This window comes from Podarcis erhardii (genome assembly GCF_964252035.2).
Source record: "Podarcis erhardii genome assembly, chromosome: 4".
In the NCBI taxonomy this organism is placed as follows: domain Eukaryota; kingdom Metazoa; phylum Chordata; class Lepidosauria; order Squamata; family Lacertidae; genus Podarcis; species Podarcis erhardii.
Window position 1 is genome coordinate 18,057,809 of NC_138508.1, and position 24,239 is coordinate 18,082,047.

General features: G+C 43.3%; 2 protein-coding genes across 4 annotated transcripts; one reads left to right on the forward strand and one right to left on the reverse strand.

Moving 5' to 3' along the window:
- Nucleotides 1–1,660: 1,660 nt before the first annotated feature.
- On the reverse strand, nt 1,661–14,890 carry TAF1D (TATA-box binding protein associated factor, RNA polymerase I subunit D). 3 transcript variants are annotated; one of them, XM_081860616.1, is made up of 13 exons: nt 14,584–14,890; nt 12,337–12,746; nt 11,469–11,644; nt 10,794–10,851; nt 9,340–9,401; nt 7,200–7,353; nt 6,208–6,253; nt 5,567–5,669; nt 4,838–4,871; nt 4,212–4,266; nt 3,102–3,158; nt 2,492–2,563; nt 1,661–1,816 (listed from the first exon to the last, which is right to left on the reverse strand). In XM_081860616.1, exons 1-6 carry the CDS (start codon nt 14,885–14,887, stop codon nt 7,338–7,340), a joined length of 1,026 nt encoding a protein of 341 aa, XP_081716742.1. In that variant the 5' UTR covers nt 14,888–14,890; the 3' UTR covers nt 1,661–1,816; nt 2,492–2,563; nt 3,102–3,158; nt 4,212–4,266; nt 4,838–4,871; nt 5,567–5,669; nt 6,208–6,253; nt 7,200–7,337. The 3 variants fall into 3 exon arrangements, with proteins under 3 accessions (XP_081716742.1, XP_081716741.1, XP_081716740.1); XM_081860615.1 differs by having other exon boundaries at nt 4,212–4,279; XM_081860614.1 differs by lacking the exons at nt 1,661–1,816; nt 2,492–2,563; nt 3,102–3,158; ... (3 more) ...; nt 6,208–6,253; nt 7,200–7,353 and adding an exon at nt 8,003–8,111.
- On the forward strand, nt 14,755–23,566 carry LOC309341177 (ester hydrolase C11orf54 homolog). Its single transcript, XM_081860699.1, has 9 exons — nt 14,755–14,891; nt 16,425–16,520; nt 16,955–17,053; nt 19,170–19,243; nt 20,014–20,115; nt 21,122–21,298; nt 21,746–21,895; nt 22,744–22,860; nt 23,180–23,566. Exons 2-9 carry the CDS (start codon nt 16,463–16,465, stop codon nt 23,351–23,353), a joined length of 951 nt encoding a protein of 316 aa, XP_081716825.1. The 5' UTR covers nt 14,755–14,891; nt 16,425–16,462; the 3' UTR covers nt 23,354–23,566.
- Nucleotides 23,567–24,239: the final 673 nt, after the last annotated feature.

The following is a 24,239-nucleotide window of genomic DNA, read 5'->3' on the forward strand; positions in this document are numbered from 1 at the left end:
TTTAGTGCATTTGTTTTTGTTAAACCACCACCAGAAAGTTACAAGTCGTTGGCAGCAGAACAATGAGAGTCACAGCTGTAACTGAAGGGGAGGTGGTAGTCCTTTTAAACTATCTTCTACTTCACTTTGGGCTTTCAGTGTGTAACGACCAGCACATGAAATGGGGATTTAACCCAAAAGCAGCTATATGCAAGCACCAACCACTGTTTAAGAACAGCTCCCATCCTACCTTTTGGAGACAGTGGTACCTCAGGTTAAGTACTTAATTCGTTCCGGAGGTCTGTTCTTAACATGAAACTGTTCTTAACCTGAAGCACCACTTTAGCTAATGGGGCCTCCCACTGCTGCCGCGCTGCTGCAGCAGCACGATTTCTGTTCTCATCCTGAAGCAAAGTACTTAACCTGAGGTACTATTTCTGGGTTAGTGGAGTCTATAACCTGAAGCGTCTAACACTGGAACTGCCACCAGTCAGTCACCGATGACAGGCTGTAAGACAAAGTAGGAACCTGCTTCTGGCATCTTGGGACGGGGTAACCCCAAGCAGCACCTAAACCCAGAATTACTGAAAAGGGAAATGAGATTTGGGTTCTTTGGAGCAGCACCATCAGTAGAAATAACCACCTGCCCTTTCATGACACCTTACTCTGAAATGAGGGCCTTTTTTGTCAAGGGCTAGAGACAAAATGGAAACAAAGCTGCCAAGAGGGAGCAGATTAATCTTGCCAGAGCTAAACAGCTCAGTTAAGAAGGTTCACTACTGGACTTGCCTTGGGCTTTAAGCAAAGTATTCACTGTTCACTTGAAGTGCATGTCTTAAGCCCCACTAAGAACACTTACATGCTGTAGCTCTTAACGTATGGACTCAAAAGTATTATTATCCTCAGCAGCTTCTGCTCTTTCCCAGGGGCCCACTGCCAGCTGGGCCAACTACAGACAGGGCTTGCTTGGCAGGGTGCTTCATATGCTAGCCCAGGGGTCAGCAAACTTTCAGCAGGGGGTTGGTCCACTGTCCCTCAGACCTTGTGGGGGGGCCATACTCTTTTGGAGAAAATGAAAGAATTTCTGAGCCCCACAAATAACCCAGAGATGCATTTTAAATAGGAAACATTCTACTCATGCAAAAACATGCCGATTCCTGGACTGTCCGCAAGCCGGATTTAAAGGCAATTGGGCTGGATCCAGCCCTTGGGCCTTAGTTTGTCTATCCATGTGCTAGCCCATCAGTCTCCACCTTCTTGGTATAGCTGCAGCAAGGGGAGGGAGGTTGGATACATGTGAGGTTGTGGATTCTCCTTCCTTGGCCATCCCCTTTGCTTAAAAACCTCCATCTGCCATGGACGCTTTGAGCTGAGATTCCGGCATTGCAGGGGGGTTGGACTAAATGACCCTTCCTACAACTCCAGGTAGATAAAGCCAGTTCCAAGCACAGTGGTTATGTTGCTATGTCCAACAGCAGGCCATGTTCAGATAGTTTTACCAGTCCTGCATTGTACATGTAGATCAATAATCTGAGGCAGCTTCTCACTGAGATCCCAGAATCTCATGGAGTGGTCAGATGGATTGTATAGTGTGAGAAAAGTCCAGCGTTTGTAAGGAAAAGGGAGCAGGAATGAACTCAAATAAGCAGAAGGTTCATTGATACAGAAAACCAACATACCATTCCAGCAAGGACTTGTTTATTGAGCAGACATTTTAGAATTCCGTAAGTTTCACTTTTGAAGCTTTAAAAAAAACACCAATTCGTTTCATTTAAAAGCTGTCTGATAAAGAGCACCCCGGCGTGTTCTTCCATTTTCTAGCCAGCTGTTAAGGTACCTAACGTGTAGAAAAATAGTGAATACATTATAAAACCAGCGTGGTTTCATTCCCTTCCAACTACCCCATAGTTAATATTGGAGGTGTACAGTGGTGCCCCGCAAGACGAATGCCTCGCAAGACAAAAAACTCGCTAGACGAAAGAGTTTTCCGTTTTTTGAGGTGTTTCGCAAGACGAATTTCCCTATGGGCTTGCTTCGCAAGACGAAACGTCTTGCGAGTTCTTGCGAGTTTTTTTCCTCCCCCCCCCCTTTTTCTAAGCCGCTAATAGCTGCTAATAGCGCTAATCGCCGTGCTTTGCAAGACAAAAAAACCACAAGACGAAGAGACTCACGGAACAAATTAATTTCGTCTTGCGAGGCACCACTGTACTTCCTCCAATTTCAGTGATTTAAGAGTTCATCTCAAATGGGCCTTTCCATAAAACGTCCGTTTGGGGAGGCCAAAATTCAACCAATGCCACCTCCAAATTTCCCTGCAAAAAAGCTGCCTAAAGTGGATTCAAGCACATGTCTCCTCTGGGATAGACCACAGAGTACATATAAAGTACCCTTGACATCCTGCAAAGGATTTCCATATTAGGTCATTGCGTTAAGAGCCGTTTGTTCAACAGCATACAGCCCTCTTTGAAGTGACCTTGCAGCAAGCAGTTCAAACAGCACCTATAATATTTACCTTTAGCACCAGATAGAGTTTATTTGCCTAAATTGCAGATTCCTTTTCAGGCTTGTAGATTGTCTAGTAGCACTGGAAAACAAACGTTAGCACAAGATTAGGATTAAGTAGCTCTAGGAAACCCAACTTTGAATTGCAGCAGTGGTTCAAACTATTGGCCACATGCGCCTAGCTTTTGCCAGATGTTTCCAACAGATTTGATGCTACCATATAGCAACAATAAAAATCTGGAGGACTTTACTTTATGGTCACGTCCACAGCATACCAGAAATGATATTTCCTAGCAGCCTTGGTAGAGACCAGGTAATGCACCCCAAGCGTTTTTAAAAATTGTGTTAAAAGTGTAGTATTATGAAACGTGTGGTTTCACAAGTGATGGAAGATGTTGAAGACTAAAAATAAGCATTACCTACAGTTCCCAATAGCCTTGTATACAGGCAACTCCCCATTTACACAGGAACTGCATTTTGGGTCATTGCGCATATTAGCGCTACCTGGATATTATATTTAATATGAAGGAACAGGAGGTTGTCTGTTACTCTGGCTAGCATTTTGTTTAATACAGCTTGGTTACAAATACAATGTAGCAAATACTGAAGAGCAACATTACCTTTTCAAGCAGATTGCTTTTCCAAGCTGCATCACATGCTTTCAACCAAGTCCATGCCTGCAGACAGACAGACATTTCTTAATGCTCAATTTCACACAGTGAGAGATGCAAGTACCCAAGAATTTGCTGTCTTGCAGTTTTATCCCACTAACCTAACATACAGTTTAGTGGGTAAAGCGAAACCACAAGTTTTCTCTGTGAGGTATTTCCAACGATAGGAACCTACGACAAGGTGGCATCGGGATAGACCTCAACATTAACCTTTAGTGTTTTATATTTTTAAATATATGTTGGAAGCTGCCCAGAGTAGTTGGGGTGACCCAGTCAGATGGACAGGGTACAAATAATACATTATTACTATTAGGCTGATAAGGTGTCACATGTTTCTGTCCATTTATTTTTTTCCACACACAAATTATTTTCTTCCCAGAACTTTGCGTTTTAGTTAATGCATTGTTGAGATGAACAGCTTTAATCAAATAGCATGTACATTCTGTTACCTTGATTCCAATGCTGCAATGCCAACTTGAGGTATACTGGAAAACCATAAAGTACCGTATTTTTTGCTCTATAAGACTCACTTTTTCCCTCCTAAAAAGTAAAGGGAAATGTGTGTGCGTCTTATGGCACGAATGCAGGCTGCGCAGCTATCCCAGAAGCCAGAACAGCAAGAGGGATTGCTGCTTTCACTGTACAGCGATTCCTCTTGCTGTTCTGGCTTCTGAGATTCAGAATATTTTTTTTTCTTGTTTTCCTCCTCCAAAAACTAGGTGCGTCCTGTGGTCTGGTGCGTCTTATAGAGCGAAAAATACGGTACTTGTTATTTATATTCCCTCCTCCCCCAGGGTCAGGGGGCCACATGCCAGAACAAATGTGAATTTTATCTTTATACTGTAGGCTCCTTTCTACATATTCCCTCCCTATTCTCCATCCAGGCAGGCAAGCATATCAAGAGTTCAAGGACACACTCCAGCCAGCCAGAAACACTCAGGGGAGCGCAAAGAAAGGGCTAGTGAGGTGTACAGTCTAGGAAGAGTCTTAAGGGCCAGACAAAGACCTGCACTTGTCCCTGCCCTAGGCCTTATGTTAAGCTAAAATAAGGTCACATACCTCAACGTCCTTCTGTTCCAAACTAGAGCACCTTCATGCCATTTGAATTTTCTACCTGAAAGAGCCAGCTGCCAGTTTGCAGCCACAAGAGAGCACATGTCAAGCAAAAGCTGTTAGGGTATCCCAACGGTGCTTCAGCAGAATCTGCTTCCTGGAGATTCCTCATGCTATTCACCATACGGTTTGCAAAAGAGGGCTTCGTCTTACTTCCAGGCAAGAACTGAGAGCCAGCTACACAGCAGTACATTCATTGGTCAAAGTTCCAGGAAGTCTCATTTGCAAAGAATGTAACAGCCAGCAACCTACGTACTTAATTTGGACTAGCTGTTATTGTTTGTTCAGAATGGCTGTTTATCATTCACTCTTTTCAGAGCAGTTGAACATCTTGCCAATCATCATTAACAATTCTTTACCATAGCTTCTACTATGAAAAGTATGATCACTTTGACACAGATAGTGCCTTTAAAGTTCAGTCTCTTCCAAAGAGATGGAATGGAACATATTTGCATAATTCGTTTTATACAGTGAAGCAGGTTAGGCAAGCAGCAACCAATAATTAAAACATCATCAAGCTGAAATATATCTTCACTAGCCATGTTTATGTTTCAGGCATAATAGTTTCTTACCAATTTGGGTGACAGGTGTTCATTATCTGGATTCCTTTAAAAAAGAGAGGGTTTAAAAAAAAATCAGCATAGAACTTCATTTATGGGCCAATATATTGCCATGAAACTTTAACACTTCAAGCATGTAATACACTCTTCTAGTCAGTGCAAGGTAAAGTTTCATCCGTAGGGAGCCGGTGAGTATACTGTCCTGCTTGGGACAAAATGACTTAATTTTTTCCTCCTCTGAATTCTGTGAACGTGGCCTGCTAATACTGGAATGGATTTTGTCATTAAAGCAGTGGGCAATCTTTCTGTGAATGGCTGTGTTTCTTCAGGACTTGTCACTCATTTGCTGTTAGTGGGCAGAGCCTAAAGTCAGAGCCAAATGGACAAAACCACCTCAGGGGAGCCTGCTGGGGAGGAGGTAGGATACTATTCATGGCTGAACTGATTGCTTGAAGAGGGCCACATGAAAACAGGCCAAGGGCCAAGATTGTCCACCCACAATTTAGCAGAGATGTCAGAGCAAGCTTATTACAGGTCTCATTGTCACCAATGCAATTTGTCTTACAAGGATGGAAGCATAACCTGTGTTTTCTGTAGCCTTGTTGCTTACTTCAGGCACAATGAAGTATACCCAACTTCAGGCACATTTTGTATACCCAACAAGGCAGAGCATGTTAAATTGGCAAATACCAACCCCCAGCACCATTTCTTAGCATCACATTTAAATGCAAGACACATTACCTTTAGCACAAAGCTGTTGCTTTGATGCACAGACATCACATCTCAATTGGACCATTTCATGATGGTTCAGGATACAAAACATTTTCCAGTGTTTTTCCATGCACTAAATGGTACAAAATTATAATGCATCAGAACCTAAGCTTGTACAGTCAACATGAAGTTATGTGATCGTAATCACATTTCTATGGGGATGTATAGGATAACCAAATCCGTAATGCCCCCACGTAAGACCGCTCCAAAGGCATGCAGATTCCTGCTTTCAGCCATCAGCCCCAGTCAAGTATTTTGACAATGTATTCCAGAAGCAAAAATTTCTTTTGTATGTGCTTATGGGAGAACTTTGAAGAACCACCCAGGGAACAAAGAATAAACTAGAATCAAATAACTGCGCACTTTATAAATCCTTCAAATAACATGTAATTTGTTTCAACAAAAATACCAGGTTTAGCAAGCACAGTAGCTTGAGAACCAACGATGCCATATGCTGAATTATTATTGCACTGCTTTTTGAACATGCCATCAGGAACAGACTGCTGGATGCAGATACCATACAGTGCACTTATCAATTTATTCCTCTACCCCCTGATGTATTCCAAGCTGGTACACAGCACAATGCAGAACATGAATGGATCTTAACATACCTCTTTTGCAAGCCGGGGTTTTTCTTAATCATCACTGTCTAGAACACTGAAAACAATAATTGGGAATAGTCTTAGAAATGGATTTATTTCAAACTTCCTTACAAATATTCAAAATAGTAACCAAACACTATTTGACAAGAATTACCACCCCACTGTATCCTAATTGCCTGTGGCCTCTTTGAGATAAAGAGCTTTTATGGGATATCAGAAAAACTCTATCCTATGCAAAAAGTACAGTATTCCTGGGACTAACAAGTCATGTTCCTTCCTATTAGTAACACAGCCAATACAGATCAACTGTGGGTTGCAAAAAAGGATTTATTCTTAGCACTTGACTCCATGGTTTTTTGTCTATGAGAGTAGCCAAAACCTGAAGCTGTGCTGGTAAACAAAGTGCTCACGGTAGAAAAAACATTGCATAAATGTCTAAACTTATTGTTACCCTAGGTCGTCACCAATTCAGACAAACATCCCACTTCCTTTTCAAACACACATTTCTCCAAACACAAACCTACGATCAGCCAAACCAGCACGCCACCCCCACTTTTCCAGTTGGGATGAAGGCCAAGTGAAAAAGCAATGTTGGTATTTTATGGTGAAACTGCTTCTGGAACATATTGTGCCACTCTAAATGTTGCTTCCAGTAGCCTTTTCACAAGTTTGCAGTTCATGTCAGCAGCAAGGTCCCATTCCCAGTGTCAAGAAAGCGTGTGAATGAACAGACCCACATAAGTCTTTAAAATGTGGACACATTTAACACTGAATGGAACATAGTAAATGTGCTACCAAGGAACACACCAATGGCACAGCTGCCTCCTTCAGCAAATACGGGGCTCACATTTAAAATTTCTTGCCAAGGCTTAATTTTTGGATGGTTCTTTAGATGTACCAACCATGGCTGGTATATTTGTGCCAGTTAAGAAGTTAAGTGTTGGGCTTTCCTATAGCTCTTGCCACTCTTAAGGAAAAGACCAGTGAAGGAAAAAGGATACCTGGTGAAGCAGAACAAATCCAAGGCTAGTTGCAAACTATAGGAACCAGTGTGGATGAAGTCATCTTCCTTGCTGCCATGGACAAATGCTGCTTCCATATGTTGTCAGAGCCATTGCTTATCATGGCTATTAGTAGCTTCAGTTGCTGGTAGTGCTGGAGGAACACATGTCAAACATACACAAACACTTAGCTTTGGCTGCATTCTCTTCAACTGCCTCATAAATAGTTCGTTGATTTACCTAGTGCCATCTGCATTGACTAGCAGTGGTTCTTCAGGCTTTCAGACTGAATTTAAGATCTTTGGCATTAGCGTTACAGGCATCTTCAAATGCCTTTCAGATGCTGTGTGCTGATTTTATCAAATTTTGTTCAGGCAGCTTTTTCCCCTGAAGTTTTTACTAAAAGCATCTCCCCCGCCCCCCAACACTGCCAGATGTCCATGCACTCCAGTTGTGTGCTTAAGGCAACTCTCATTCTGCACTCAGTTCTGGTCAGTGTGTTAGGTTTTAGTTCATTTCTGAATCACTCAGCAGTTGAACTTAAAAACAGTCATCACATGAACTATTGTGCAGAATCTAGACTAACTTATGAATGCCACTTTATTGATTACTGAGTCAAGTCTCCTTGGTTAATATACACATGGTTTGAACACCAACATCCAACTGCCCTCTTTCTCCATTTAGACACCCCCCCCCCAAAAAATCTGGTTCTTCTGTTCTATCTTGAATTGCTGCTGTCCCATCTCCTTAACATCTACACCTTATTGCAGCAAAGTCAAAGTACAGGGAAATGAAATATTCACATGCTCTCCCCCTGCCTAATTTTCCTCCTCCCTACATTCCCTTGTCTGATTAAGATTGTATGTTCCCGGGGGCAGGGCTCTGTCATACCTGTTCTTTGTGAAGTGCCACCTACATGTACATGGCAATATATTAATAAAATAATACTACTAATAAAATACCAGTAATAGCACAATCACACCAAAATTTTAGATCCTACTACCTCATGAGCGCTCATTTCAGGTGATAAAAAGATTGCTGGCACTGATGGTACTACTCCGGAACAAGCGAATGTTCTAGATTAAAATGAGGTATATGGAATATGATAAACGCTGCTACACTGTGCTGAGATCTAGTAACTCATCAAGTCAAGCAATGTTCAGATATGAGCATGTGCAGCATTTAAGCTGTGCATGCTTTGCATATTAAAAGGGGCTGATCAGGTAAGCACTTTGGGGAGGGGAAGAGCTTATGAAGATCAGTACCCAGTTATCACATCTTGCTAGATTAGATGCCCAACTCCTGCTTTTAGGAAGGCTGCAGAGTTATGAGCTCAACGTGCAGAAAAACTGCCACAGGTTCACTTAGAAAGCCCCAAGCAAGCAATGCACACTAAGGTAATACAATAGTTTGATTGCCATTTTCAAGTAAGGAGATTTACACAGAAGCTATTTAGCTGTTAAATGGCTCAGGCCACAATTCCATGCACTCTCCTGAAGTCCTACTGGGTTCATAATAAATAATACCCCAGCACACCAAAGTTCCCTTTAAAAAAGAATGTTTGCTAACACTACAGAGTCCAATAAAGCTGGATTTTGCACCTAGTTAATGGGGCAACATATTTAACAATACACTGATGGAAGCCCCCAGAACTGCAATTTGTCAACTCCCCATGACAGATTCCTTGCCCACCTTTCCAGCAAGGCAGCTTGCAACTGTAAAAGCTATCCGTAACATCTGCAAGAAAAACCCTGTTGGAATCAAGTCAACAAGGGGATGAACAGTAGTGCTGCTGAAATACCTGCCTCAAAAGCATTTGTTAAAGGGTCCCTTAGCTAAAGGAACGTATGACCACAGCTAATAGCCTGTCTAGAAGAACTCCATCACTACCCTCCTACTCTAGTGTAAAGCAGGAAAATCTAACAACTTGTGTGCATGCACTCTCCACCTTATTGCAGCAGCAAGAGCAGAATCTCCAACTTCCAATTGTAATTTATTTGAGCTACGGTTAGTGAGAACAAGCCCAAGTCTGAATCCATGTTATTTTAACATTTTAATTTAAAGGCATCCACTACTGAAGTTTATTTGCTCATTTCCTTCCTTACTTTCTTTGCTATATTCTGTAAATAGCCCCACTTACTTTGACTTCCTCTTGCGTGTCTTCTTTGGAATTTCACTACTTAGTATGAAACAGCTGTTTTCCTATGGCAAAGAAACAGACAAGGTAAATGTAACACACAAACATGTGAATATAGAGATCAAATATACAGAATATTAAATATACATTAGTTTCTCGTTACAAAGCTAATTCCTGACACACATAATTATAGAACCATACATCCTAGGTGCATGGGGTTTTATTCAATTGAGTCCTGTTCAGAGCAGGCCTCCTGAAATAAATTTGAGTTAGTTGTGTCCATTAACTTCAATGGGTCTACACTGAGTAGGACTAGTGTGGAGTACCCATCCATGGTTTTTTTTTATTATTAAAAAATGGCTACCATTGGAGCATGGCATAACAAAACAGCTGCCACATGCAAGAGCTGAAGACAACCATAAAATGGGGGAGGCACCTACATCACTCACCACAACTTGCTTACAAAAAGCTGCTCTCTGTACCTCTCTGTTCAGAAGACAGGAGGGAATGTCCAGTCCTTGTACCCTATTAAATGCGGGCATGCTTAAAGAGCATGTGCCCATCACAGGAGAGGCCAAGGGGGAAACAAGTCTCAAAACATTTTAAAAGGGGAGACTTTTGAAACACTATACAAAGTATGGGTTCCAGCTCCCACAGATGCTGTTGTCAGCTAAGCTACAGAAATAAGGCAGGTTGGGGAAAGGGTTTAATCACATAGCACCACCAAAGTCAACGATCAGGATGTCCTGATAAGCAGTATTGTTGCTGCATGCAAGAGTGAGTCAAGTACAGCCTTCAAAATGATTGGTCTGAAATCTCATTGAATTGTTCTCAAATTAAGTGGAATGAAAAATGCAGCTTTTGCGTTTTGCAGATCATCGCAACCAGTTAAGGCAGAGGTTTCCAACCTTTTTGAGTCCACGGCTCTCTTGACTAACTACTTTTGTTTCTGCGGCACCCCTGTGGGGTCCAGGAGCCCAGTTCTGTCACCCCTTGCCTGCAGAGCTCCCTCCCTTGTAGTGTGTTCCCTCAGCCTCCTCTCCCCTCTCCTTGGGAGTCCTCTGGTCAGCCTCTGTCCCACCTGCCCCAAAGAGAGGTGCCTCCTCACACTGCCCCACAGGGGCCTACGATTTGTCTGTCCATACCCAACAGCAAGGGCTGGCTGAGCTTCATAGCCCGCTTGATTGCTTACTCCAATGCTCCTTCAGCTCCTGGCATCCAGCACCCCAACCTGCCCCAAAGGCAGCATTCACCTGGGGAGCCTGTAGCCAGGGCTGCTGCAACAAACAGCTATGCAAGCCTTTGGGAGACAGAGACAGGGAGAGGAGGAAAGAGGGAAGGAGGCTAGTGTTGCCTGTGGCACCCCTGACAATAATTCAAGGCATCCCAGGGAGCAGCAGTCCACTGGTTGAAAACCACCGAGTTAAAGCGATTGACTTAAGTCAGCAAAGACTTACCACTATCTTGGCACCCATTTCTGCTTTATCTGCAGAACTCTCAGTTTGGTCATCTCCACTGAAATACAGCAATTGCCCAGTTATTTGTATATGAGAATAGGAGAAACATCGAATAATTCATATAGCGCTTTCTAGCTTTCAAAGTGCTTCCTGTGCATTTCCTAGTTATAATTCTTACAACTCCCCTATACAGAGTGCAAGGTGTCAGTATTATCCCCCCTACAGACTGTTACTGAAACCTTTTCATTTCAGGACTGCGTCTTGTAGTAAGTCTGAACTTGGAAGGATTTTATTCCCGTCCACTGAGAAACTCAAGAATTAAGGTGTGTTCCTGTAAAATCTGCAAGGAATGCATTCATTAAATAGGAAGCACATTACAACACTGCAATCCTGATGTTTCTGAAAGTGTGCCACATGTCAGACACATTCCCAAGAGATTTATAGGTTTTTATCTGTTTCTCTCAAAGTTTAATTTCTGGGTGTGTCTATAGGAGTATACTTTCTATGGTATACTATAAGTGCTGTGAACAAGCAGCTACTGATACAAGCAAGGGTTGAGGAAGATGGCTTAGCATGACATAGATCAGCAGATTCCCATTTTTCAACTCTTCCCTTGCATTGAAGTTTCTGAGTGCAAAGATGTGACAGAGCTTTAAAAAGCATAATTATACATACTTTGTCTCCACAATGGGAGAAAGAGGTTCATCCTCATCCACGTATTTGTATTTTCTTGACTCCAGACTTTCGTTTTCTAGATCGTCCACAGCATTCAACTGCATCAAAGATTTTTCCATGAGCTTCTCCAATTTCAGCGTTTCAATGTATCTGAAGTATCCATTTAAAGCTGCTTGCTGGGGGAGAATAAATTTGCTCTATGAACATAAACCAGGACAAAAGACTCTGAAAGCCCACAAATTTGATTATGCAGTGTACCAATGAGGCTGTCTTTCAACCGCAAAGCAGTTTTTCCCAATCAAGTTTGTTAGTCAGGAAGCAAATTATTAACACTATGCAGTACAAAAGACCAGAGCATTATTGTATACAGTTGCTTTCTCTAAATCGGTGTTTCCCCAAGTCCCCAAACTTCATTTTCCAAATAAACGCAAACGCAGGTTACCTAAAAAAAGAAATCTACTGCAAATAGCTAATTACAGTGATTGAAAAATGCTGCTGACAAAAGTAGATCCAAACATCAATATACTGACAGCAGCGTACTAGGTTCATCCTTCTCATTAGGATTATTTTAAAGGTTGTTCATAATTTTTATTTCATTTCTGTGTATAATGTGCATGTTACTCTGGTTGATTTTAATAATTTTATAATTTCAAGCTTCAAGGTGTCTTATTTTATAACATCTTTCTTTACTATGTTACAAGAGGTAAATATACATACATAAAAGAATGCAAATTTGTCACTGAATCTTTCTGTGTGTTCACTTAAAGGTAAATTTCCAGGGGTGCGTGGAATATTTCCCCCCCCCGGAAAAGGGCACGGTAGGCCAAACAAGTTTGGGAACCTCTGCTCTAATTTAACTGCTACTTACCTCATACAGACACACCATTCTAAAGGGAATGCGTTTCACTCCGTACAGTCTCTCCACAAAAGGAAAATTAACCACTTTCTCAGTAAGTTTCTTTTTCCGTTTCTTTCCTGGGACTCTTGGCTGCTGTCTCCTCTCACAAGTTTCTTGCTCCTTGCATTTCACAGTTTTCTTCTTTGCGACTTTCTTCTTCCTAGCACTTGGCCTCCACTTTCTCCTCTTCAGATGCTGCTTCCTTCTGAAGTAGTCAAAGAGGGCTCTGAGGTCAAGTTTAGGTTTAGGCAACTTAGGCTTTAGAGAACCATTCTGTGTTTTATTGCCAGATGGACTCTCAGGAGATTGACCAACAAGACTTGCTGGCAGCATACCTTTCATTTTCTTTGAGGGCTTCAGTGAATGCAAACCAGTTAATCCTGTTGAAACAATGAAAGAAAATGATTACTCTTTTATGGTATTTTAATCCATCTATTTAGACCAGAGCATACCAGTCTAATACAGAAAATCTTTAGCAGTGTGCATTTACAGCAGTGACCCCTCACCTCCAGAGCCCATGGGGTTGTGTTTCCTACAAGTGCTTAGGAAAGGCTGCAACCTTCATTTTCAAGTAGAGTCTTCCTAAACTGTTTCTTGTACAGTTTTACATTCTACTCCTATTTTTGCCAACTTTACATACTGCTGATCTTTTAATTATTTTATCATTTTGCTGACTGCTGCACATCTTGTTACCATCAGTCATACTGCACCCACTGGGCAAAATATTAAATGAGTATATGGGTGCTATGGAGAAAGCCTTACCAACTAGGAAAGAGTTTATCATGGGATCTTACTAAAAGAAGAATGTAGATGGAAATGCATTAACAGAAGTAGCAAAGCCATCGTATAGATGAAGGGGGAATTCATTAAAGCTGAAGGACAGTGACTAGGTTTTATCTTTTTCATGTTTTGTGTCTGAAATACAGAAACCATTTAATCAGACGCTAACCTATTTACAATCTGTATCTAGTCTTGGGAAGCATGACCGCTTGTGGTCTTCAGCATTGCTGAACACGAGTTTTTGCCTTCAGCAATATCAGCTAAATTCTGTTTCTAGTTTGTACTAGGAGTCAGGTACGCACATCAACTATTTGCTAAGTTATTAAGGCAACTTCAGGACTTCAGTCCCTAAAACAAGTGTGGTTGTGTTTTCAAAGAAATCTCACACTATCCATTTGCCCAACACAGGCTTCTTAGCCAGTTAAAATGCATTTAATCTAGACTTATTTATCTTTTGCTACCAATTGATCAAGTTACCACAACCCAAAGGTGCGAAAAAGCCTTAAGTACCCAAGCATCAATTACTGAAAAGGAGTCCCTAGTGATACACATTTAGATGCACATATACACAGAGGCTCTTATCAGCATGCTCTGATGAGGTCAAAATGAATCTACCCTAAAATCCAGTGGGATTTTCACTAATCTGCATAGCATCCTCCATAAAATGATAGTAAAACATGTTCATTGCCTGCATGTTTGTAATAGATACTTTAATTCCAGTAACATTTTCATCCCCCCCCCCCCCCGTTTTCAGCCGTTCCCATTTTTTTTTCTAAGCTGCCTCAAGTGCACGTCAGGCACTTATATATTATAAGTACACAATAATAATATAGTACTTTTTAATCCTCCACGTTTACCAAGGCATTACAGTATGTTAAGAGGGGGGCCAGCTCGATCCAATGCGTTTGATTAAATCAGCCTGGTGCCCAGCGAGGTCAGCCCTTTGCATTCAAATCCCCAGCCACACATCCATGGTTTACCCCCATTATTTTGGCCCTGCTACTGATCTCTCCACCTAGCCCACCTCGCAGGATTGTTGTGAATATAAAATAATAATAATTTATCATTTATACCCCGTCAAGCTACTCTACGATCACTACCTTGGGCCCTTTAGGGGAAAAGTCAGGATTTAACAGTAAACACGAATCGCCTCCCAAACCCTTTTTATTTATGTACTAAAGCTATTCGTGAGCATTAACCCGCCCTCGGCTCCCCGGTCTACCAACCAGGACTAGCCCAGGCCCATCTTAACCATTGAAGGCAACGGAAAAGCGGTCGGGGGGGGGGGGAACCAGGCCTTTCACCTTTTATAGTTCCCCCTCACCCCACAATATCCTACCCACATCCCACATTAGGCGCCCCTAAACGTTTTCCCAACAGGCCTATCTCCCCACAGGCCGCCAACTGAGCCGATGCCGAACGATTGCCGCAACCCACCTACTCCATTTCGCCGGTTCAACAAGGCCGCACAACGGCCGCCGGGCCGCTTAAGTAGTCCGGACCTCCCCCCCCAGGTCTCGCGAGAGTTCGGTTTCGGCGCCGATGGGAGGAAGGGACGGGATGCGCTGGAAGGAGCAGCCTCGCGCCGCCATCTTGAGAGCGTCGACGGGCAGAAATGGGCGTGGCTGAGTGCGGCGCTCCAGCTGCGAGGTGATTGGACGAGGGGCGGGTGACGCTGCCCTAGGAAAGAGGCAGTCAGAGAAAGGAACTTGAGACGGCCGCAGGGAGTTGAAGTTTGCATTCCTGTAAGTTGAAGCAGCCATGGGGCGGGGTGTGTGTGTATGCCAAGAATTGTTTGCAAGGGTTGGGGGGGATGCATGCTGAAATGCAATGCATGTTTTGCTCAGAAGTAAGCTCATTGAGACTGCCTGAGGAATTGGGCGTGGGTTTGTAAGGCGAGACTGCAAACCCAGGCGCTTTGCTAACTATTGTTAGCATTGCTATTTTTTAAACGTCTTGCCCACCCGAGGTGCCTAGAGCGAGTTGCAGCCATGCAACATGGAAATGGGCTTAAGCAATTTGTTAATTGTTAATTTGGATCAGATGTCCCTTAGGATCCGTTCCAACTCTACAACATTGTGGTTAACGTTGAAATCCCATTCTCCCTTACCTGAGAGCAAACTGTTGAAAACAACGAGGCTTACTTCTGTGTAGACCTATAATAATAATGATATAAAAAATTATTATTTATACCCCGCCCATCTGGCTGGGTTTCCCCAGCCCCTCTGGGGGCTTCCAACACAATATTAAAATACAGTAATGCATCAAACATTAAAGGTTTGCACTGAACTCAGAGGGGCCAGGAGTTCTGAGCAGGCCTTAAGGTTGCACTGCCTTGTTAATGGATACAGATAGGTAGCCGTGTTGGTCTGCCATAGTCAAAACAAAATAAAAAAATTCCTTCCAGTAGCACCTTAAAGACCAACTTTAAGAAGTGTGCATGCACACGAAAGCTCATACCAAGAACTAACTTAGTTGGTCTTTAAGGTGCTACTGGAAGGAATTTTTTTATTTTGTTTTGTTAATGGATAACTGCAACCTTCGTCCCAGAAACACACTAAGGAAAACACATAAGGCAGTTGTTGGGTGTGTGACAGGGGCATCCAGGTGAGGATGTTGTCCCCTCCATCCCATGAACCACAACCCCTAGATTACATTATTTATGCTAATTTGTAGAATCTGCGACAAGACAAAATGTCCAGGTGCTATTCTCCTCATTTTTGTGTGTCAGAAATTAGCCTACTGCCCCTATCCTTTCAGTGTGAGGCTAAGGCTGCAATCCTAATTCCATTTAACTGGAAGTAAATCCCATTGAATTTAATAGAATATGCGTCCGAGCAAAGCTGCATGACAGTGGTTTGTATAAATTAGTGGCTGGAAGAAAATGGTAATTTAGGTGCTAAATGCAAACCCAGCAATGTGTTGTTCATTTATTTGGTGTATGATTAATGGAGCAGTGTCAGGCTGCTGAGTTTCGTAACCCTCTTAGTCAGAGAGAATGGAAAGGGAACAAGATTTCGGAGAGCAGCTGGGAAAAATAGACATGTTGAAAGCTTGGGAAATGTGCAGCCTTGAAAACGGACTATTTGCACAGCTAGGTTTCTAGTTACTCAGGATGCAGCCTCACATAACATGAGCGTTGCCTGTATCCCAAATAGTAACTGAAAAGGTATATTGTAAAAAGCCTGTGCAAACACTCACAGCTTGTATTTAATCACTAAACTTATGTGTTCATTAACAGACCTTGTAAGCTGGGGTGTACTCTGATCTCTCCGCAGCTTAGCTGTTGAGTTTGCTTCATGAAATAAGAAAAAAGATGGCCAATGTTGAGATGTTTGCTTTTCATGTACCTAGCCTGGAAGAACTTGTTGGAGGTGAGTAGATATGACTCTTTGATGTTACAGAAATGTTGTGACGTACAAAATGGGAGGGGAAACTTCTGGAGTCTCCAGTGGAAGCGAGTTCCATAGTTTAACAATGAGCTGCATGAAGTAGTAGTTTCTTTTCTCTGTTCTGCCTCTTCCAACATGCAGTTTCTTGGGATGTCCAAGAGTTCTAGGGAGGGAGAAAAACCTTTCTCTCTCCCCTAGTCCCATATCTATGCCTAATGAGAAGAGGCAACAAATAACTAAGCTCTTTCTCACACTACTATTGCACCACCCAGAAGGTGTTTGAATGTTGGGTGCACATTTTAATGCGATATCCTTGCCTTACTAAGTTGGTGCTTTTTGTTTCGTTTCATTGCAGAAAGCTTGTCCTAAGTATTTCTAAAGACAACAGTAATAATGCACCCTTTACCTTCTTCTAGTTTTGCAAAATGGACTTAAAGAAAACTTTGCAGATGTTCAGGTTTCTGTAGTGGACTGCCCTGATCTGACTAAAGAACCCTTCACATTTCCTGTTAAAGGTAATTAGTGAAATCTATGAAATACCTATTTCACAGAGGACTTCTGTTCAAGGTGCCAGCCAGCCACGTTCTTTTCCAGGATACTCCATTGTGTTCCTCCTCTTCCCCTGCTCCCACTTTTGTCTCCTTAAAGGTAAAGGTGAGGTAAAGGTACCCCTGCCCGTACGGGCCAGTCGTGTCCGACTCTAGGGTTGTGCGCCCATCTCACTTAAGAGGCCGGGGGCCAGCGCTGTCCGGAGACACTTCCGGGTCACGTGGCCAGTGTGACGAAGCTGCTCTGGCGAGCCAGCACCAGCGCAGCACACGGAAACGCCTTTTACCTTCCCGCTATAAAGCGGTACCTATTTATCTACTTGCACTTAAGTGTGCTTTCGAACTGCTAGGTGGGCAGGAGCTGGGACCGAAAGACGGGAGCTCACCCCGCCGCGGGGATTCAAACCGCCGACCATACGATCGGCAAGTCCTAGGCAGTGAGGTTTTACCCACAGCGCCACCAGCGTCCATTTGTCTCCTTACGCTCCTCAAAAAGTTAATCCTCATTGTGTTGAGCATACCTAGTCCCCATCTTGGGCGTGGACAGGATTTATGCTGTGGGGATGGAACCTCAGTTAAGTATTTTTATTGTTTTACGTGATCTAGGGAGGGCAGCTGCCCCCCCAGCTATGTCCATGGTCCCCACTGGGATGTTTTTGAGTGTCCCCACTTTTCTTGGGGGGGGGGGATGTTTCTTTTTTAAAAAGAAATCACTTCCAAAACCCTCCAGGATTCCTCTGAGTCTGCTGATACTTCCAGGGATAGGGAACCTCAACCCCACCCCCAAAAATTAAAAAATTACTGGTCTACAACTCCCTTAATTCCTGACATTGGGTGTTCATGCTAGGGCTGATAGGAGTTGTAGTGTAACAACACCTTGAAGACCACAAGCTCCCCACTGATCTACTTAATGACACTCACAACCTGAAATGGGGGTGGTGGGGATGTTGATATAACATAGGCAGGTCCAATGCTGCAAACATGTCACAAGTTTGAGATTCCTTTGGTTATCATTGTCTCAAAGTTGGGAGAAGATGGAGCCCTTAATGGCTGTGCTTGAGGAAGAAAGCCTCTGCATTTTATACTAGTGATCTGTTTTCTCTACTAAACTACGTCCAGCAGTTGCCGGCCAAATAATAATAAAAATAAATTTTATTTGTATCCCGCCCTCCCTGGCCAAAGCCGGGCTCAGAGCAGCTATCGTCATATAAATAAGTCAATCTGTGTAATACAGTATACAATACGCAAATAAAATAACATTCAACATTCATTAAAATAATATAGAATAATATTAAATTATTATTATTATTATTATTATTATTATTATTATTATTATTATTTATACCCTGCCCTCCCCAGCCAAGGCCGGGCTCAGGGCGGCTAACAAGCAATAATAAAAACAAGTTGAATGAATACAACTTAAAAACAAGATTAAAATACAACAATTAAAATATTGAAACATTAAAATATTAAAATGCAGCCTCATCACAGGAGGAGAAAGGAAAAAGGAAAAAGAAAGAGGGGGAGGGAATCAAATTGGCTCCAAGCCAAAGGCCAGGCGGAACAACTCTGTCTTACAGGCCCTGCAGAAAGAAATCAGATCCTGCAGGGCCCTGGTCTCATGAGGCAGAGCGTTCCACCAGGCCGGAGCCAGTGTTGAAAAGGCCCTGGCTCTGGTTGAAGCTAATCTAACTTCCTTAGGGCCCGGGACCAGTATTAAATATCAGCATTTCAAAATTAAACAGAAATCCACTCTTAACAGTTACAATAAGTAATTTCTAAACTCCAGTCAATAAAACACAGCAAACCATAGTGCACAACTTAATACAGTACAGACTGAGAAGCAGAGACTGGAGGGTGGGACAAGGCAGATGGAAAGAGGCCTTGCCTGATGGAGTCTCTCCCTGAAAAGCAGAACATAGAGGCAGCAGCCTCCCCTATTATTTGCCCACCACTGGCTAGCGCAGATCCATAATGGCGCTAAATTGCTGATAGGGAGCATATTGTCCCCAAGATGTTCTTGGACTCCCCACCATTGGCCCTAGCTTTCTGAAGAAACTAAACTCTTTTGGTCGCCTTACAGGTATTTGCGGCAAGCCTAGAATCGCCGACGTGGGCGGCGTTCCATACCTTTTACCTCTTGTACAAAAAGAGAAGGTGAGTTGTTACTACTCGTGGCCACATAACAGATCTGCCTGCAAACATGGGATTGTATCTAATGCGAGTTGTACTCAAGATCTGTAGAAATTGATGGATAATGACTAACTTAGGTCCATTAATTTCAGTGCATGGCATCCCAACAAAGCAGACTTCAGCTGTGTAATGGAACCTCCCCTCTCGCTGTGTGCTCCCCATGACCCCAGATCTGTTCTGGGGGTTCCCTGAACTCTCCAAAGCAGGGGTCGGCAAGGTTTACCTTGTCTGGGCCGGTTCACTCGCATGGAGATCGCTCCATGGGCTGGATCGCGTCTGCGCAGACGCAATTTCTGGCGTCGGTGTCTGTGCAGATGCGATTTTCGGCGCCACGGAAGCGAGTTCCTGCTCTGCGCTGTGCCAGTTTAGCACAGCGCGCAGGGACTCATGGAGCAGGCGGCTTGGTTTGGGGGCAGCTCAGGGGCTGTTTAAATGACCCCCATGGGCCCCTTGTTGCCAACCCCTGCTCCAGAGCATATTTGGGGAGTGGGAAGCAGCATGGAGAGAGGAGGCGGGGAGGGCAAGTTCCATTGGGCAAGGAGAGATGCTTGTGCTGGTGGATTTAATTTGTTAGATGTTACTTTGTTAGATATGTCCAAGTGGGCTTACTCTTGAGCTCTCCCAATGAGCTTATGGGCCTTCTGTTATGCGCCTTCAAAGCATGTCCCGGGCATAGCATGAAGATTACCCAACAGAGAACAGCAATTCTAGTGAAACACGCCTTTCTTGTTTAGGTTTATGACCTGAACACAATTGCAAAGGAAATGCAGCTACCGGGAGCTTTCTTTCTCGGAGCCGGAGCGGCTTCGTCCCGAGTTGTTGGAGGCAACGCTGAGGTAGGTAAATATTAGCTCTTAACATGTATGCCAGACTCGATCAAGAGAGCCAGTGTAATGATTGAGAAGGCTCATCTGGAGAGGTCTGGGTTCAAGCTCCTGCTCAGGTGACCTTGGGTCAAGGCCAGGCTGCACGTGACGTTAAAAACGTGCCTTCCTTTATTCCTTTAAATGAGCCGTATGTTGGCTGCTTAATAAAGGATAAACACATCTCTAAGCAACCTATGTGAAATTGTATAAAATACCTGTTTAAAATGCCTTTTAAACTGCTGAGAGACTCCTGCGGTAAAGCGGTACATAATTTGTTTAAATAAATAAAACCAACAAGCTTTAAAAGCAAATAGGCACAATTAAAGATCAAAATAGAGTAGGGTTGTCATATTTTTCAGATTTGCGCAAAGTTGACGTTTTTGAGCTATTTTTAAGGGAAATCAGCTAAAACAACACTGCTGCCATGGGCTGCCATGAGTCTGGATTTTCCCTGAATAATTTTGCCAATTTCCGCCCAGACACTACTTCCAACTGCAGTATTCCGTGTATGTCCATGAAACTCCAGGCATATGGCAACCCTAAAATAGAGGGCACAAGGTAAGCTCCCAAGGGACTTGAGCCATGTAAGTTGGTACAGTATTTCAACTTAGAATGCTCAAAATCCAGTGTTTAAACACTAAATCATCTCGGTACATAGAGCTTCTTTCAGAAGAAAGGTTCCCTTCGTTAACCGGACTCAAATCCTGGTTGCACCCTACTAAATTTCAGCGGAACCTAGGCTGAAATCCCTATACCTGCTTATCAGCAGGTCAGCCCCACCCACCCTGAACTTTACATGAATTATTTCTGATTAGACACATATAGGACTGCACGGTTCAGGACCTGAATAGTACATTCTATATTTAAAGAGACCTTAACCTGGAATGTCAGTGGTGGTTCTTTTTATTGACCGCAATGCCCGATAAACAGAGCAAATCCATTCAGGAAAGTTAATTTTCTCTCTCTCTCTCTCTAGCTTATCCCTATCGTTCAAGCTAAAAACGAGAAAAAGCCAGCTGTCAATCGGAGTTACTTGGCTAAGATTAATCCGGAGGATGGTGGGTGCTTGCTGGAACAGTACAGCTCCAAATATAAGGATTGTGAATTTGGGCTGCTGGCCAACTTGTACGCCAGTGAAGGCCTTCCTGGCAAGGTATATAATCTCATTGACTTTAACGCATACAGTCTTTGCATGTAGCTGAAGGTGGAGAGGACTTGCTGGTTGTCCCATATCCAGTCCTCAACATCTCTAGGAAAGACCCTACCTGGAACCCTGGAGAAGCCTGGTTTGTGGTGAATAGCCTCCATCATAAATTCATTTGAGCTGTGTTAAGGCAAACTGTTCTCTCTAAGGTTTCAGGCGAATGATAGCACTGCTCTGACCGAATTTCTGTGGGGAAGGCAGTGACAGTATTTGCTGTTTAGGAAAGAAGCTTTATGTAGCTACAAAGCCTTCTTACAATATTACTGAGAGCTATGCTGTATATTAAAATATGCTGTGTTGCTTTTTTTCAAAACAGGAATTGAAAGTTGCATAATCAACATCTTCGTGCCGATTAGTGCCCATAATATAAACACAACCTCTCTCCTTTTTATTAAGGTCATTGAAGTGAAAGCAAATCGAAGAACTGGGGAGCAGAATTTCATCTCCTGCATGAGGAAAGCCTTAGAAAAATATTACGGTGACAAGCCAGTTGGCATGGGAGGTACATTCGTTATCCAGAAAGGAAAAGCAAAAATTCATATTATGGTAAGTAATAAATAAGTAATGGTTCTCTTCCCTTATTCTTTGAGAGTATACAACAGCAGTACAAATGCCATGATAAACAAGGTCTAGGTTTCTGCATAGGAGGGGAAAATGCATGTAGAAAATATTCTGAATTGCAAACTTGTGTTTGCTGTATCAATTTGAACTTACAGCCGCTTGGTGAGCGTCCCAGGCGCCCAAACCAACCGCAGTTAAGGAAGGGTGCTGGAATTGCTTGTTGAATCAAGGTTTGAAAGCCAACAACAAACAATGGCTTCAGACTGTGGTTTGTTGGCAATAAACAAACCATAGTTACTATTCAAGATGGCCCTATGTCCTACTTTATAGCCGCCTATTTTCAAAGAGCTGTAAGAAGATAGTTCTCTTTTTAAAATTGTCCTCTGTTTGAAGGACTGGCCAGTTTAAGCCTGGTTTAAAGTTTTTTAAAAAACCCTGCAAGGAGTGGCTGGGGAAACCCAGACAGATGGGTGGGGTATAATAAATTATTATTAGTAGCAGTATTATTAAGAGAGAGACCAGGGGTCTTGAAGTGCCTCATCAACGCTTTGCATCTAGAAAAAGAGGCAGGCCGGCTGGGCCCAGTCTTGCCCACTGTGGTGAGATGTAGGATATTTTTCTGATGGACATTACCAGGCTGACCTTTGCTCCAACATTCCCAACTTTTCCTTTCCTCAAATATACAGTGGTACCTTGGAGTTAAGAACTTAATTCGTTCTGGAGGTCCGTTCTTAACCAGAAATTGTTCTTAACCTGAGGTAGTATTTCTGGGTTAGCAGAGTCTGTAACCTGAAGCGTCCGTAACCTGAGGTACCACTGTGTTTTTCCTACAGCCCTCAGAATTTTCTGCCTGTCCTTTGAAAACGGACGAGGACGTGAACAACTGGCTCAAGTTTTATGAAATGAAGGCTCCACTAATTTGCCAACCCGTTTTGGTTTCCCATGATCCAGTAAGTCACTTTGTTGGCATACGGCATGGGTTCTCTTGGGTGTGTTCTGCGGGGGGGGGGGGGGGGGCGGGACAAGAAATGTTGGCTTGTCTAACCACGCAGACATTACTGGTGGTCACAACCAACCCCACTGGGGAGCATTCCAGCATATTGCTCTTTCTGTCTGCAATCTGAATTGTTACAGCACAGCAATTGGGCAGTGGTTCGCCTTGTTTTCTGATTCTCTTTTCATCATTATAAGGAAGCATATAATGGAGGGCTGGGCCTGCGGCATGGCTTAGACCCTGAGCTTGATTTTCCTTCTTCCTGTATTCCCCAGGGCTTTGATTTGCGCCTCGAGCACACGCACTGCTTCAGCCACCATGGCGAGGGAGGCCACTACCACCAGGACACGACCCCAGAGACCGTCGAGTACCTGGGCTATTTTCAACCCGCCGAGTTTCTCTTCCGAATTGACAAGCCCAAAGAGACGCACATGGTTGGCCGGGATTAAAGTGAGATGAGTTCAGGTTGCAGCGGGAAGCCAGCTCGGCCAAGGAACAGGAAGCCTGGCGAATTGGTAGAAATTTGTCTTTAACCGGAATGAAATGTCGGTCACAAGATGGACTCCAATAACCACAGGAAGATAGCACTTATTTTGCTTGTTCTCGAGGGGGAATGGCATGTAATTAATGGGTGATTGGAAATACAGCTGAATTTAATCTGATGACAAGGAGAACCTGGAGTCAATTACTTATATACAGTGGTACCTCGGGTTACATACGCTTCAGGTTATAGACCCTGCTAACCCAGAAATATTACCTCGGGTTAAGAACTTTGCTTCAGGATGAGAACAGAAATCATGCTCTGGCAGCGCGGCGACAGCAGGAGGCCCCATTAGCTAAAGTGGTGCTTCAGGTTAAGAAGTTTCAGGTTAAGAACAGATCTCCAGAACGAATTGAGTACTTAACCCGAGGTACCACTGTACCAGGATTGCCTGGAGGGTTCTCTCTACCAGCTGTTTTCTCAACTTCCTACTTTCATTAATAACAATTTTTACAATCAGGCCACTGAGTGGAAGGTGAGGAGTTCTTCCCCATTGTTTTTTGTTGTTGTTTAGTAAGTCCAGCAGCCATATAACACATATATTGCCATTTTGTCCATGCCTGAAACACCTGAGAGGGTGGAGGGGAGAGAGTTTAGGGGGAAGGGTTGTTTTCTGTAAGCCCTTCTCTCTTTTGGAGCCTGCCTGCCCTAAGCCGCTTCAGGAAAGAGAGGGTGATATCGTCTCTTGGGGCAAGCAGCACCTCCAAATGGACCAGTCTGGGCCCGAGGCTGCCAGTTGCCAAACCTCCCTTACTTGAACACCAACAAATTCAAAAGTGCAAGGTTCCCTCCTG

What these genes read in the sequence shown, in the direction of transcription:
- TAF1D (XM_081860614.1), bottom strand. Translation starts at nt 14,887, where the DNA reads ATGCAAACTTCAACTCCCTGCGGCCGTCTCAAGTTCCTTTCTCTGACT. An exon ending in GAACCGGCGAAATGGAGTAG is followed by an intron (nt 12,747 to 14,583) that starts GTGGGTTGCGGC and finishes TTGTTTCAACAG; the next exon opens with GATTAACTGGTTTGCATTCA. An exon ending in ACACGCAAGAGGAAGTCAAA is followed by an intron (nt 8,112 to 9,339) that starts GTAAGTGGGGCT and finishes ATGTACATGTAG; the next exon opens with GTGGCACTTCACAAAGAACA.
- LOC309341177 (XM_081860699.1), top strand. Translation starts at nt 16,463, where the DNA reads ATGGCCAATGTTGAGATGTTTGCTTTTCATGTACCTAGCCTGGAAGAA. An exon ending in CTTCACATTTCCTGTTAAAG is followed by an intron (nt 17,054 to 19,169) that starts GTAATTAGTGAA and finishes GTCGCCTTACAG; the next exon opens with GTATTTGCGGCAAGCCTAGA. An exon ending in CTCTTGTACAAAAAGAGAAG is followed by an intron (nt 19,244 to 20,013) that starts GTGAGTTGTTAC and finishes TTTCTTGTTTAG; the next exon opens with GTTTATGACCTGAACACAAT.